The sequence below is a fragment of the Vitis riparia genome, chromosome 14 (genome assembly GCF_004353265.1).
Source record: "Vitis riparia cultivar Riparia Gloire de Montpellier isolate 1030 chromosome 14, EGFV_Vit.rip_1.0, whole genome shotgun sequence".
Lineage (NCBI taxonomy): Eukaryota > Viridiplantae > Streptophyta > Magnoliopsida > Vitales > Vitaceae > Vitis > Vitis riparia.
Window position 1 is genome coordinate 1428708 of NC_048444.1, and position 14472 is coordinate 1443179.

The 14472-nt window shown below is 32.3% G+C and overlaps 2 protein-coding genes across 3 annotated transcripts; both read right to left on the reverse strand.

Moving 5' to 3' along the window:
- Positions 1 to 37: 37 nt before the first annotated feature.
- LOC117930840 (serine carboxypeptidase-like 46) lies at positions 38 to 2754 on the reverse strand. The gene is made up of 10 exons (XM_034851590.1): positions 2179 to 2754; positions 1994 to 2098; positions 1819 to 1911; positions 1636 to 1728; positions 1457 to 1542; positions 1070 to 1369; positions 844 to 983; positions 670 to 762; positions 473 to 590; positions 38 to 340 (listed from the first exon to the last, which is right to left on the reverse strand). Exons 1-10 carry the CDS (start codon positions 2495 to 2497, stop codon positions 164 to 166), a joined length of 1524 nt encoding a protein of 507 aa, XP_034707481.1. The 5' UTR covers positions 2498 to 2754; the 3' UTR covers positions 38 to 163.
- A 177-nt stretch (positions 2755 to 2931) lies between these two features.
- On the reverse strand, positions 2932 to 6144 carry LOC117930841 (plant cysteine oxidase 2). 2 transcript variants are annotated; one of them, XM_034851593.1, is made up of 6 exons: positions 5768 to 6144; positions 5474 to 5694; positions 4668 to 4786; positions 4413 to 4575; positions 3853 to 4071; positions 2932 to 3360 (listed from the first exon to the last, which is right to left on the reverse strand). In XM_034851593.1, exons 2-6 carry the CDS (start codon positions 5685 to 5687, stop codon positions 3236 to 3238), a joined length of 840 nt encoding a protein of 279 aa, XP_034707484.1. In that variant the 5' UTR covers positions 5688 to 5694; positions 5768 to 6144; the 3' UTR covers positions 2932 to 3235. The 2 variants fall into 2 exon arrangements, with proteins under 2 accessions (XP_034707484.1, XP_034707483.1); XM_034851592.1 differs by having other exon boundaries at positions 5474 to 6144.
- Between the last annotated feature and the right edge of the window lie 8328 nt (positions 6145 to 14472).

Below are 14472 nucleotides of genomic sequence, written 5' to 3' on the forward strand. Positions count from 1 at the left end.
TTTGAGTTTTCAAACATAATTTTGTTTTCAAAAACAGTTCTCCAAAACGTTTTTCTTGCCAACATGCCTTCAATTATTCAAGGAGCTTGAAAGTCTATTACAGTACAGTCGGTCATACATGACCTTTTTTCAAAGTGTAGGAGGGCCAAAAAGTAGCTAGAAATCATTCATGGGGCCTAGGAAGTGGGGAGCCACTCAGGAATGATTTGAACATTGTGAGGGCTTGGGAAGGGGATGTGAAGGGGACCTCATGAGCTGCACCTCTAACCGTCGCAAATGTGAGCAATGTCACATTCTTCCCTTCTCTCAATCCACCAAATGATTGTGTCCATCCCCCAACCTGCAAAATGCCAATTTGATTCCAATAATGTGATCAATTCTCAGTCAATCACCCACTGGGTTCCAACCCCTGTCACATGCCATGGACTGTATATGCCATGTGTGATACTCAAGTGTTTGGTGGCTTGCATACCTGCTTCTTGTCATACCAAGTGCCATATTCTGTGAAAGGGACTAGCTTCAAGTCCTTAGCCACATTATTCGCGATTATCCTCGTTTGAGTGAGAGGGATGATTGCATCCTGGTCACCGCTGTATGAAACAAACACCAATGTTGAGCACAAGATTAAATAAAATGGAGTATTAGAAGCTGAAAATGAGAGTTGTAAACCTGAAAAGCAATATGGGAATGCCCTCTTCAATTAGGTGTTCAATGAGGGGTATAAGGTTCATGTCCAAGTTATCTATTTGATACTCTAGAGGCCTGCAAAATTTCCTTTTGAGTCATCCACCAATATTCAAGATGTCGTGTGAGAATGAGAGTTGAGAATGCGACAAAACTGACCCTGCACAGAAGCCCCAATGGTATGGAAGATGAGTGGCATTGGCATGGAGTGCTTTTTGAACTTGAGGGTTGTTTAGATAGGTAAGTATCCTATCTGAAAGGCATGGATCAGGTATTGTTTCTCTGGTCCTCCCAGCAATCTGTTCATACACAAACTCGCAGTCAGAAGAAAAACAAAATTGAAGGATATTTCCATGTTCAGTTCAACCAATCTAGATAATCATACTGCTGCATGTATCGTCCCTCGCTGGCCTTTTAGCTTAAATTGCTGTGCAGAATTTGATGACAAGCATATAGGCAGGAGGAGGTCGTCCTGCCGAACATCATTGCCTATTTCATTGACAACTCTGTTATACACATTGTTGCAGCCCTCAGACAACTGACCATGAATGTACTCTCTTAGAAACTTTGAGTAATTGCAGACCGTCTTCTCCAACATTAATGTGTGATCGGATATGGCTCCATGTGCCCACAAGTAATCAGCAGCAAGCACACTAATGTCCAGGTCTAGAAGTGGATTCCCAAGCTACAAACACAGAATAATTGGAAATGGCTATTTAGTAAAAAGAAGAGTAAATTTTCAACTACTTGGCTATCAGTTGTTGGTCATTACAGCAATGGATTTGAGTTTGATGGGTCTGATGTTAGGCTTTTGGTTGTATTCCACTATCAAGGCGGCAAGCTGTGGAATGTAGTGGCCTGCAAAGTATTAAAACTTAATTTTAAATTAGATTTTAAGGATTCTTCTGTTTTGATACTGTTGAAGGAAACACCAAACCAATTTGCTAATACCTGCATAGCTTTCACCGGTTAGAAACAATTCGGAGTCTTTGTAGTTTGGGAATTCTTCCAACCAGTTAATGACAAATCTCAAGTTATCTTCAGCTACAACCAGAAGAAAGTCTTTTGGTTCAACTTTGGAAACCAGGCAAGGGGTGGAACATGGAAGTTTCTCTCCAAGAAAATGATGCATACCTGTCCTGGTATCATTCCAAAAGTAGTCTGAGCTTGTGTTTGAGTATGAAAATCCAACCCCAATTGGTGACTCCACGTATAACATGTTTGATTCTGTCCAAAATTTCAGATTTAAGACAAAACTTATTCAACTATTATCACAAGATTTTCCCAAAAACCCAGTAAAAGTTTCTACCTAAATTCCATGAATGTTTGTTCTTAACAAGAATCCCATTCTCTCCTGGTTGGAAGGGGCCATTTTCCATGAATGCACCAAAACCAAGCGAAGAACAACCAGGGCCTTGCATCAAAGATAAACATGAAACAGTCGTCAACCTGGTGTAATGAAATTAGGAAAAGGGAAGTTAATACGAGTTTTACCTCCATTGAACCACAAGGCCAAGGGACGTGAAAGTGGGTCGGCTGTTTTAGCTTCAACGAAGTAATAGAACAGGGCGCGACCATGTCTAGCATCTGTCACAATGTAACCAGCGTACTGCTTGAAAAAGACGTTGGCTGGTTGTCCGGGGAGGGATGTTATCAGCTCAGCAAATGATTTGGAATATAAGAAGAACAAGAACAAGGAGATGACCTCCAAGATGAACCCAGAAGCCATGGTGGGTATGAGATCAAAGAGTTTAATCTGCTGCTGCTTACTTATAGTTCTTGTTGGAAGATAGCATCGGTGGAAATGCAACATGGATTACCCTTTTCGATTATATCAAGGCTGCGAAGGTCCCTACAGGCTTTGGCCTTTTTTTCCTGTCTAGTATGCCCAGGAATGATGTATGTTCTTGTTGGATCATAGAGAAATGCCTTTGGGATCATTTGGAATCTTCAACTTTTTCTTTCTGTATGCTTGGAAGCAACTACAGTAAACAGTGAATAGAAGTAGAGCAATGACCACTTTGAATCTATCTGCCTACCATGAGGGACAAAAGTCAGAAATGAAGGGTATTGGAAAGGGGTCAATCAATAACAACGACCAGTGAGACAAACGGCAGGCTATTTCAAACAACTTTCCAATCTCGGTCATTTGAAAATTCAGAAAGAATATTGATTTTCAATTACAGTAATTGTAGTTCAAATCATGGGGAAGGGGATTAGAAGAATTGGGATCCAGACCAAAGTCCATGGACAAGAAAAAGGGTGCACTTTCTTACATTTTCTCAATGCACTTACAGGCTTCTTTCCGATGCACTTCAAACACTGTGATTTGTTCTTTTAATCTTTTTGAGTATGTACAAGAACTTTAGAAACGAAAGAGACAGCAACAAGGGCCTCAGAAGAAAAGAAAAGAAGAGAAAAAGAAAACCAGAAAAACAAAAAGGTTTCTCTGCTACACAGAGCGGTCAGCAGCTGTTGACATGGAAGGATGAAGATGAAGTAGCTGAGCCGAATCCACTGACATGGAAAGATGTAAGCAGGTGGGCCGGGATCAACACTCCACAATCATTGGGCCGTTGTAGACTGCACCAACTACAGCAAAGTCCTCAAGTTTCTCCCTCTCTTGGAGCCATGCGTAGCCTTCCCTCTCCTCTTCCGGCACGGACACCCCATCAACTGAATTCAAGAATCATAAATGAATAATCAAGATTCCATGCCAAGAAAAACAAAGAAACCCAGTCTATTTGGCTGTGCCTTAGATCAGTTGGGAAAGGAGATGAGTGGTCTAGGGTTACAGTCTCTAGATATTACTGTACACACATCCAATAAAATTAAGAAAAGCAGTGTGATGATTGGATGTTAAAGCTAACTGCATCAAGCAGTCCAGGAAAATTCAACTCAACCTGATCCAGACCATACTATTATTCCTAGTTAGAAATAGTCTAAAGTCCAAAAATATTCGTTCCGTTTCTGTTCTCATGAGGAATAAAGATAGAAAAAGAAAAGGAAATAGTGTTCAATGTTTTGATTTCCTTTTGCACTTCCTTATCCAAGAAGGACACGGAACCTCAAAAAGGATGAAGATGAACATTGATTAGACCAAATTGGAAAATCGTTTTAAATATTCACCAGCATTTTCCCTTTTCCTCCTCCTGATAGACATTGTACCTGAGAAATTGGTGAAAGGGAAGTCAAAGTAATATGTGCAGTCCCGGCCTTCAGGATCAGAGTACGGTGGGCCTAGCACATCTAGCACTGCGCATGCTGTCAATGCTGTGAAACGGTGCATATTTCCCCCAGCAGCCGGGTACAGGATGGAGCTGTTGCAAGGAGCAGTAAAATCAGCATCAACCTTAACCTTGGCCAACTGAACACCGGGGTGCTGGACTGCAATAACAAACACCCGATGTGAAAAGCAAGTCTTTAAATCGAGCAAATGAAAAAAACCGAATCGGACAATACTAAAATTAAGAGAGACAAGTTCTGATCAGACTCAGGAATCTTCATGAAAGAAACATATGATCTGGTGCATGAATCTTCACCACACAGCCCTTTCAATGACAGACAAAACACTGCTATCGCAGGAAAAAACCAGCATCCTACTCAAATTTTCAATTTTCAGTCCATGAATCATAAAACCTTCCGCAAAAAGATTTCGGGTTTTCCTTAACACACCCACAAGTTTTGCAGCTGAAATGAGAGATAAAACACATCAGTGGAAAACTTACTTTGTGAAGGATTGGCATTTGCAGATGGATTGCAGGGGGGATCAACTGCCCAGTCATATGACTTGATGTGCATCGACCCGAAGAGAAGTTTACTGAAAACCGTCATTCCAGGATGATTATGAAGCGGAATGACACCCGACGGAGGCAAGCAGAAGATCCCAATCTACAAGGGGTGAACACATATGAGAGCCAAGGCCGAAAGGGAGTTCCCATCTCATTACAATCCATAGTAGCACCTAAAAGAAATCAACTCACCGAGAACTTTTCGCATTCATAAAGGTGCAGGTACGTTATCTTCGGGGCTTCATCCGGCGCCTCTGTCCTAAAACACGACATTTCCGGATTCAGGCCGACATCCTCCAATTTCATGCTATCTGCAGATAAGAAGCCAGAATGGTGAGAATCAACAGAAGCCATAAAACAAAGAGAAAAAGGCAACAGAAGTTCAAGAGACAAGTGGCAATTGTGCTAGCACATTTCCATGCAATTCTAGGCTGCGGGGTCGATGTGGGACAGGTTTGTAAGCCTATAATTCTCATTGCAAATGCTGTTAAAAAGAAATACATAGATTTCAAATGCTAAGTAAAACAAGATGGAAAGATCCACTGAAGCATACCAATGATTACCAAATTATGAATTTCTAATTTGGAAACTTTAGCTCAAAACCCGGCATCTAAAAGTTACAGAACTCTGTGTGTAGAAATCATTGCACAAGGGTAGCAAACATGGAACTATGTCAGCTCCATAGTTCTACGACAAATATAAAAGACTTCAGAATCACCCAGAAAATTTTTCTCACAAGTTTAGGATTTTGTGTGGAGGAGTGAAATCATATATTCAGATCATACATGATCAAATTTTCTGAAGAAAAATGCAAACTGGTATGAAGAATTCACATCAAACACTGAAATTCAATCACTGGAGGATCAGAGAGGATGCATCAAGGCAACCCAATTTGCAAATTTGAGACACCCAATGAAGAATTCATATCAAAAACTGTAATTGAATCAACCCCATCAATTACTCAAATTGCAGACAAAAAAAACAAGGACAGAGCATACTCAAGACCGAGGCGAGCTTTTCGACATCACCCGGAGGAGGAATAATCCCAGCCCCACAGGAAGAAAACACCTCCTTGCATGTCTCGTATAGCTTCTGAACCCGATAGACCTTCCTCTGCCGTCGACGGCTCCTCTTCGACCTGCTATTCGTCTCCTTGGGCAATTCATAGAACACCTTCCCTTTTCGGTCAGGTAAAGCCGTCTCAATCCCCATTCAAACTCTAAACAAACAAACAATTCAACAAAAGTACCACAAAAACAAACAAACAAAATGCAGAATCACGATCTGCGCACCAACAAATTTCGGGGGCACCGTAAAAACCGCAATAAGCACAGAACCACCAAGCGGGTATCACCCCAAACCCACCAACAAATCACCACCAGAACACAAACTCACCTCCCTCCTCTGTTCCAAAACAGGGGAAGAAAAAGAAGAAGAAGAAGACGACAGAAACCCACAGAACTGACTATTACCACAGGTGGGTATTCCTATTTCAAGATTGACACCAATCCTGAAGAGTAAGATAAACACAGAGATGTGAAAATTTGCATCTCTGTAGGTGAAGACGATTTGAGGGGGAGATGCTGAGTATAAAAGGAGGCAGAGGGCTAGGGCTGGCTGAAAGAGAAATACAGTTGGTTTTGGGAGTGTAAAACCAGGGGCCATGCTTGGGATTCCTATGGGCTGTGCCAACAGCGGATTTTTATCCTAAATTCTCCATCTCTCCTCCAGATTTTGCCCTTCCTTTTTGTTGTTTTCACAGTCAACTCACCATTAAAATCCACCAAAAAAAATTAACATATTTCACTTTCAGTTTCACATTTGAACAAATTTCTTGCTCTTTTTTTGGTTTTTCTTCTTCTGTTTTTTATTGCATCCTAATCATCCCATTAATGGGTGTTGTTGATAATGTGAAATTTATGTCTTGCTAATTCTGCTAGATTTTATTATTTATATCTATTTTTTAATTCAATTCCACCATTACTAAAAAGATTCCTTTTCTGATTTGTCAAAATTAACATTTAAATTTAAATTTAAATTATTTCAAACCATCGTTTATGTGATGGTCTAAGAGAAAGGATATTTAAGTTTTAGCTTCTTGTTAATATGAATTTATATATTTTAATTTATTCGTGATGCCTTCTATGCATTTTAATTCATAAATCATTTCAATAGTTAAATTAATCATTTTAATTAATAAATCTAAATAATTAATTTAATAATGTAATGATATCGATAAATAAAAATGTATTATGTACTCAATAAAATACAAAGTTTACTAAGTGATTGCTAAAATTATTATATAATAATTTAAATTTTTGTTTAATTATAATTAAATAAATATAAATTTAATAAATTCATATATGCGTTAACTTAGAAAAGTTAAAAAATCAATGAATTTTAACTTAATTTCCAAAATAAATATAAATTTTAGACATGAATATGACATTGTGTATAAACAAAACAATAAAAAAAAGTTAATACATATTGATGTATATAACTTATAGACAATAAAAAAAATTAAAGGGTCTATTTGAAAATTGTTTTTTAGAACAGTTTTATGTTCTTCACAAAATAAAAAAATAAAAAATACAAAAATACATATTCGAGAATAAAGAAGTTATCTGATATAAAAATACATATTCGAGAACAAAGAAGTATTATCTGTTTTTTTATTTTTAAAAATAAAAAATTGAGTATTTCAAATAATATCTTTTAATTGTTTGACTATTTTAAGAAATAACTATATAAATAAATAGAATTATTAAAAATAAAATACTAAAAATAAAAATTATTTTTAAAACATATTTTAAAATATTAAAAACAAGTTAAAATATTTTAGGGTTTTAAACAAATTTTTATTCTACAAAATTTATATAGCACTTTTTAAAAATTATTTTTTAAAACAATTACCAAATGCTGCACTAAGTGTTGGGGTATTTTATAAAAGTAATTATACTTAGACTCGAATGAAAATGATAAAATCTAATTGTATACATAACATATAAATGTTTCTAATAAGATGAATTTCCGAAAAGTTGGAATGGAGTTGGATTTACAAAAAATGACACTGAAATTTTTGACAAGCTTTAAGGTTGAACTAACACATCGAAAGTAAAATAAAACATTGTAACATGTACTTTTACAAAATTATTAGGACGTTAATTACTATAAAATATCTTAAATATTATAATAAATTCTAAAAAAAATTAAAATACAAGTAAAGGTCAACCATTTCGGTGGCGTACCCTACAAAGCTTCTTAATGTCTTTATGCTAATAAAAAAAAATTATTTTTGCTTCAATTAGCTATTTATTCAATTTAATGATTATTGGAAGTTATGAAATATGATCACAATATTGAAAATTTGAGATTTGACTATGAGGTGGTGAAATAAAAGGACAAAAACAGAAGTGTACCAAAAAAGAAAAAAATTCACACGTGAAAATCATATTAACAACCAAACAAAATTACTTTTATGATATAATTTAGAAATAATAAAATTATGAAAAATTGAGATTATTTATGTATATTTGAAATTTGAAATCATTATTCTATTTATAGTATTTAAAATGTCGTTCTTAAACTCAGAAATAGGTTACCCAAATTATTATTTTTAGAATAAATTTATGAGGTGTGATGTTGAATGTCATAAAAGGTTTAACCTATCTCGTTAACCATTAATTAATTTTCAGATGAGATGGTTGGAACCCGATATAATAATTAGTATCAAAATTAGGGTCATGGGTTTAAGTCGATTCAAGTTGAGATAGCCCCTCCTAAGCCTAATGATGGGTTATTATTTAGGCTTTTAGAGAAATAATTATATTGAAATTCAATTTAGTGTTTTTCTTGGCTTGATTTTCTTCATGTTTAAGCTACCCAAGGCCAATGTTTTGGCCCAAAACAATTTTTTTTAAAGAAAAAATAATATTAATAAAAATAATTTTTTGTTATTAATTTGATATATTAAATATAAAAATATCTAATATAATTAAAATTAATTAAATTTTTATAGTTTAAATTTATTTAATTTTTACATAAAAAAGTAAAAGTTTTAAAAGTATTTTAAAATAATTTATTAATTTTCTTTTATTTTTCTTCAAATTCAAAATTTTTTATTACTATTTTTTCCTCAATTTTGTTAGGAGTAAAACAAAATCTTTGGAAAATACTATTTGGGTGTCATATATAGTTGAGTTTAAACCAATGTTAGAAGTAACAAGTCTATGATACAAAGAAATAAGAATCGGATATAAACAAATGAGGTTTTTTAATATAAAATATAAAATAATTCATAAAATACAAAACAAATAAAATTTACTTTACCCACTAATATTGAATAAATAAACAAAGAAGGAGAAAATGGGAACTCCAAAAACCTAGAAGTGTTCAAAATTTTCCTGTTACAACATGTCACTGCCAGACATTTATGGTACATAAAACCTAAAAACATGGGCAGGTGTTGATACCCCCATACAACACAAGGCTGATTGGACGGAGGAATCAAGGGTTTGAACCAGAGGCCTCCTTATCTCTCCCCCCTCCATCCAAAACAGCCCATCACCTCACTTAAATTACACTCATCTCTTTGCTTCCCCGTCTTGCAAACTGCCCCATAAAAAGCTGTGCCAATGACCTCAAATCCATACATATTCCTCTCTCCCTCTCCCTCTCCCTCTCTCTCTCTCTCTCTCTCTCAATAGAATCTTCCCTTGAAGTCATTGATTCTGGGTCTTGAAAAAGGTGGTTGTTTCAGTTAATGGGGGAGGAGGAGGGTAAGTGTGGGGAAGCTTCTGGGAAAGAGATGGGGAGGTGGGTTGATGTGATTTTCTCTGAATAGTGACCACAGAAAGAAACTTCTCTATTTTGGAAGACTTGGGAGGAAAACAGTGGACGTAAGAAGTTGCCTGCAGTAGTTTCTGAATTGGAGTGGTGCTAGTTAGGCGGTTTGTATTTAAGGTAATGATTGTTTCTGGTGCCCGTCCATATGCTCTACCTTTGTGGTGTTAAATTCTTCATACAAATTTGACAACAATATTTTAAAAATTAAATGAGAACGTGACATAAAAGGGAAGGTATAACAATGGGGTGCAGGTAGGAATGGAACCAGCCCTAACCTCCCATAAATTATGTGATATTAATTACATATAAATCACACCCTAAGGTTTTCATAAAAAATATGTCATATTAATTATTAGGCATGGGATAATGTTTGGAAAGTTCCTCCTAGACTAAGATGACTTTTCCTAAGGTTATTATTCCTTAAACATCACGAAACATACGTAAAACGTACACATTGAAAACTAATGACAAAATCATAACCAAGTCTTGACCATGAATTTTCTTTCAGGGTTGTTTTCTTAAAGCAACCTTGACTTCGTAATTAACGTCAAGTCACATTCCACTTCTTAGGGCCATTCTTGCTTTGATTCCTGGAAATCTTTTTCTTTTCCGTCTTTTGAAGGGTGGGTGGGAAGTTGCACAAATTTTAAAAAGAAAAAAAGAGATTCATAATTACTTCGAGAAATTAAGATGGGCCGTGATTTTAAAAATCACTTCAATTTTTTTTTTTTTATCATTTTAAATATTAGAAATATTATAAACGTTTTTTAAAATCATTCACAACACATTCTTATAATGTGTTTAATAATGATTTTAAATATTTTTAGCATCTTTAAAATCTGTTTGATAATTATTATAAGAAGTGATTATAATATTTCAAATACTTAAAATTTTTTATTTTTCAAGTGTTAAAAGGGATAGAAACACTTCTTAAAATCATTGTCAAACATATTCCTAATATTTGAAAGATAACAATTTTCAAGCGTTAGAAAAATTAGAAACACTTTATAAAATCATTATCAAATACACTCTTAAAGTTTGTTGGATAATAATTTTAAAAAGTATTTTTAAATTTTTTAACACTTAAAAATTTGTATTATTCAAATGTTATAAATGTTTTCTAAAATTAGTATTAAACACACTACTTAAATAATGAAATATTTTGTTGTTAATTTAAGCTTTTTTAAAATGTAAAAACATTTCAAAATTTTTTTATAAAAAAAAAAAAAGTTGAAAAAAAAAGTTGGTTTTTTTATTTATTTTTATTTTTTTTATTTTAAGAATTGAAAGTGTGTAAGCAAGATGACATAAATGACCTCTAAAAAAAAAGTATGGATATTAGAGATATTATAATTTATTCTGTTGGCAATCTCTTCTAGGTTTTCGGTTTTGGAATACGAAAAGTTCATTTATTACATCAGTTTATAGTAAAAGATAAAATAAACAAATAAAAAGAAGAATTAATAATATATAAATAAAATTAAATACAAATAATAAAACAAAAAAATTATACATTTGAGACCAATTGATAATGATGATGTTTTTTCAATGGGTATCAAAAAAATCACTTATTAGAGTGAAAACAATAACCTATCCAAAGAAGTGATGAAGACAGAAACCCTTAAGACCTATCAAGGAAGCTAGTGTAGCCTCAATGTTGAGCTCATGAACCCCCACTTTTATGGTTTATCCTCTTGGCAGCACCCATGGGTCGTAGAAAATGGGGTCTATGGTCCAATGTCATCACAAATTTTGAATTTTGTGCTTCACATTTTTTGGAAGTTAGGGACTGAAGGGTCAGGGATGAAATGTGACAGTTATGGAGGGCATGTTGTACAGTTGGGAGTTATGATTTGGTGAGCAAAAAGAAGAAAAGGGTCAGTGCCCATATCCCTCTACTGTGAAAATGTGAATTTTGGGTATGCTTTGGACTCTACCTTTTTTTTTCCTTGGGTCATACTTAAATTTTCTGTTTTATGGACTTTGGACTTTGGTGTGGCAGCATCTGACATCATGCGATGGTGGTTGAATGATGATGTGGAGATCTCTTCATGTGGATAAAGGAAAATAAATTTAAAAAAAAAAAGAAAAAAGAAAAAGGAAAAGGAAACCCCATATGACGTGAGCATATGTTGAAGAGTCAATACCTAAAACAAAGATACAAAGGCATGGATGGTGCCATGGTGAGGATCATGAGTAGAAAGATTCCCATTGGCAATGCGTATTTTTCAATTTTCCAAAATTTCAATTATTTGTTGGGCTTTTAGTATTTCTTGTTCTACTATTTCTAGTAAAATAATTCCAAAAAATAGTTTTAAAAAATATTTTAAATATTTTTACGTATTTGTATAATTATTTTTTAAAATGGTTTTTAAAAAATAAGTAAAAATAATTAAAAACAACTAAAAAATATTATCATAAAATACTTTATTTTTTATTTTTAAAAATAAAAAATAGAAAATAGTTTTTGTGAAACTTTTTTTTATATTTTGTTATGGATAACATAAAATTGTTTTGAAAAACCACTGTTAAACAGGATTTACGTATCTTTTCTGAAATATTGATGATAAAAATATTTTTCATATTTTAATTGAATTTCAAAATATGGTTCTTGAAAATGAGAATATTTCTTAAAAATTGATTTTTAAAGATATGTTTGGCTTATGAATATTTGAAGAAAAATTCAAAAGAAAAGAAAAATGAAAAAAATAAAAATAAATTCAAAACTAATAAATTATTTTTACCTATTACTTCAAATTCGTATAATTTATTTCAAATCTTTTATATAATGAGTAAATAATGTACCATAAAATTTTATATTACTTTTAAAAATTAAATCAAAGTATTAAATTTTAAGAATATAATTATTTTAAATTCATCATAGATTATTTAATATGCACAATAGCATAATTTTTGGAAAAATAAAATAAAAAATTGACAATTTTATATTTTATTTTTCAAGCATGTTATATGAAAGCTACCTTATCTTCATATTAAAAAATTAAGCAAATTGTATGCTGTCACACTATATACTAAAAATCATAAGACCCACATGACCATGGTCACAAATTTCCAAAATGCGAGCCCAAAAAATTCATTAAAAAATGAAAATAATTTTTATAACTTAAATTTGATTGGACTTTGTGATCCTATCTATTTGATTAATCAAATATACTAATGTTGTCTTGGACCATTATTCAACAAAGATTATGGTCCCAGCTCCTAAGACCTTGTTTGGGGGTTTTCCAATTCACAAGGAGGTGACAGCATTTGGGTGTGGATTAAATAACACTTTGATTGAATTTTTAATCCCTTGACCTCGAATCTCCAAACAATGTATAACCGTATGCCACTTGATCCCCATCACATTGGCTTAAAGAAATTAAATTAGAAAAAATGTATACAACTTGCACATGACCATATCCTTTAAAAAAAAATCCACATATTTTCTCAATCGGTGGGCACTTGAAGTGACTTTAATGTTTGGCACATGATCCTTTTAAATAATTATTTCAAGAATCACATGTGGAATCATAGTGGGTAAATGTAAGAGCACCTTCTATGGTTTTGCATGATTTGATTATCTTTGAATTAATTTATTCATTTATTTATAAGTACTTTTGTTATTCATTGCCTTTGGATGATTTGATTCTTTTGAATTAATTTTTTCATTTATTTAAAAATACTTTTATACGTATACAAGGTGGGTATGGTTTTGGAATTATAAATATGAAAATTGCAGAGAGATGACTTGAACAGAAGACGTTCTACCAAATCAAGTTCTAATACAATGTTCATATTCTTTAAGGTATATATAATTAAGTAGTAGAAATAAAAGTAAAGATGATAGTATGATAAGTAAGGATTTGTTTGATAACTGTTTTTGAAAACAATTCTGAACAACAGTTTTTGGAAATTGTTCTATGATGTTGTGTAGAATAAAAATCTATTTATAAACTTAAAGTATTTTTAACTTGTTTTTAATATTTTTAAATATATTTTAAAAATAAATTTATATTTAGTGTTTTATTTTTAATCATTTTACATATTTATATAATTATTTTTTAAAATAGCTCTTAGAAAATAAACGAATAAAAAAAAAACAACTAAAAAATGTTTTGAGTATTTTATAACTTAAGTATGGGGGAGTTAATTGATCCCTTAAAAAAGTGAGATAGATTTGAAAATAAATTTATAACTTAAATATTTTAACAACACCCACTTAAAAAAAAAAAAAGATTTTTATTTTTTTATTTTTTTAAAGTGGGTGGTAGGTGGCTAGTGGTGGTTGTGAGGTAAGTAAAGGGTCATACGCTTGTTAAAGATATTTTTGCTTTGAGAAATGGGAAGGGTACTTACCATAGCATACTACCTTCACAAGAATCTCATGTTCTTTAACAATAACATATGGGCAAAATGCCATAGTGGGGAATGTGGTGGTCGACTATGATGAAGGCTATTTGGACTTTGCTCATTGCTCCACTCCTTTAGGGCATGGGTTTCCTATAGGCATGTATGTAAACCACCATTGTGTCAATATTCACATATTTTAAAACTCTGTTTTTAAAAGATATTATTTTATAAAATAAATTTTTAAGTGTTTCATGTGTTTTTGTTAAGTGTTTTGAGAATATTTGATTGTGAAGGTTTGAATTAGTTTTGTTACATTTTGTTCGGGATGTTGAAGTTTGAGCTTCTTGCCGAGGTTGTGGGGATGGATTGAAAGACAAAGAAATTTCTTTTATACCATGAATGACAAGTTTGTGCATATTATATATTTAATATTTTTATATTTTAGAGTTTTGTTTATAGTGTGTGACGTAATTGATACATATTTTTTTTCAAAGTTTTACCATTATAATCATTTTTTTTTCTTTTTTGATTAGTGAATTATCGAGTGTTAATACACTTTGTGAACATAAAGATCATATTGATCATTAAAAATTTTATTTTATTTTTCTTTATTTTTTATTCTGTATGTGCGTAGTTTGGTTATTAGAAAAATAATTGAAAATATGAAAAAAAAATATTTTGATAATTTTTACACCATATATGTGTATATTATCTTTAGAAAAATTAAAGGAGAAATTAATTTTATATCTAAAATTTTTAATAAAATTTTATTCTAGAGATAATTAAAAAATATTCTTAA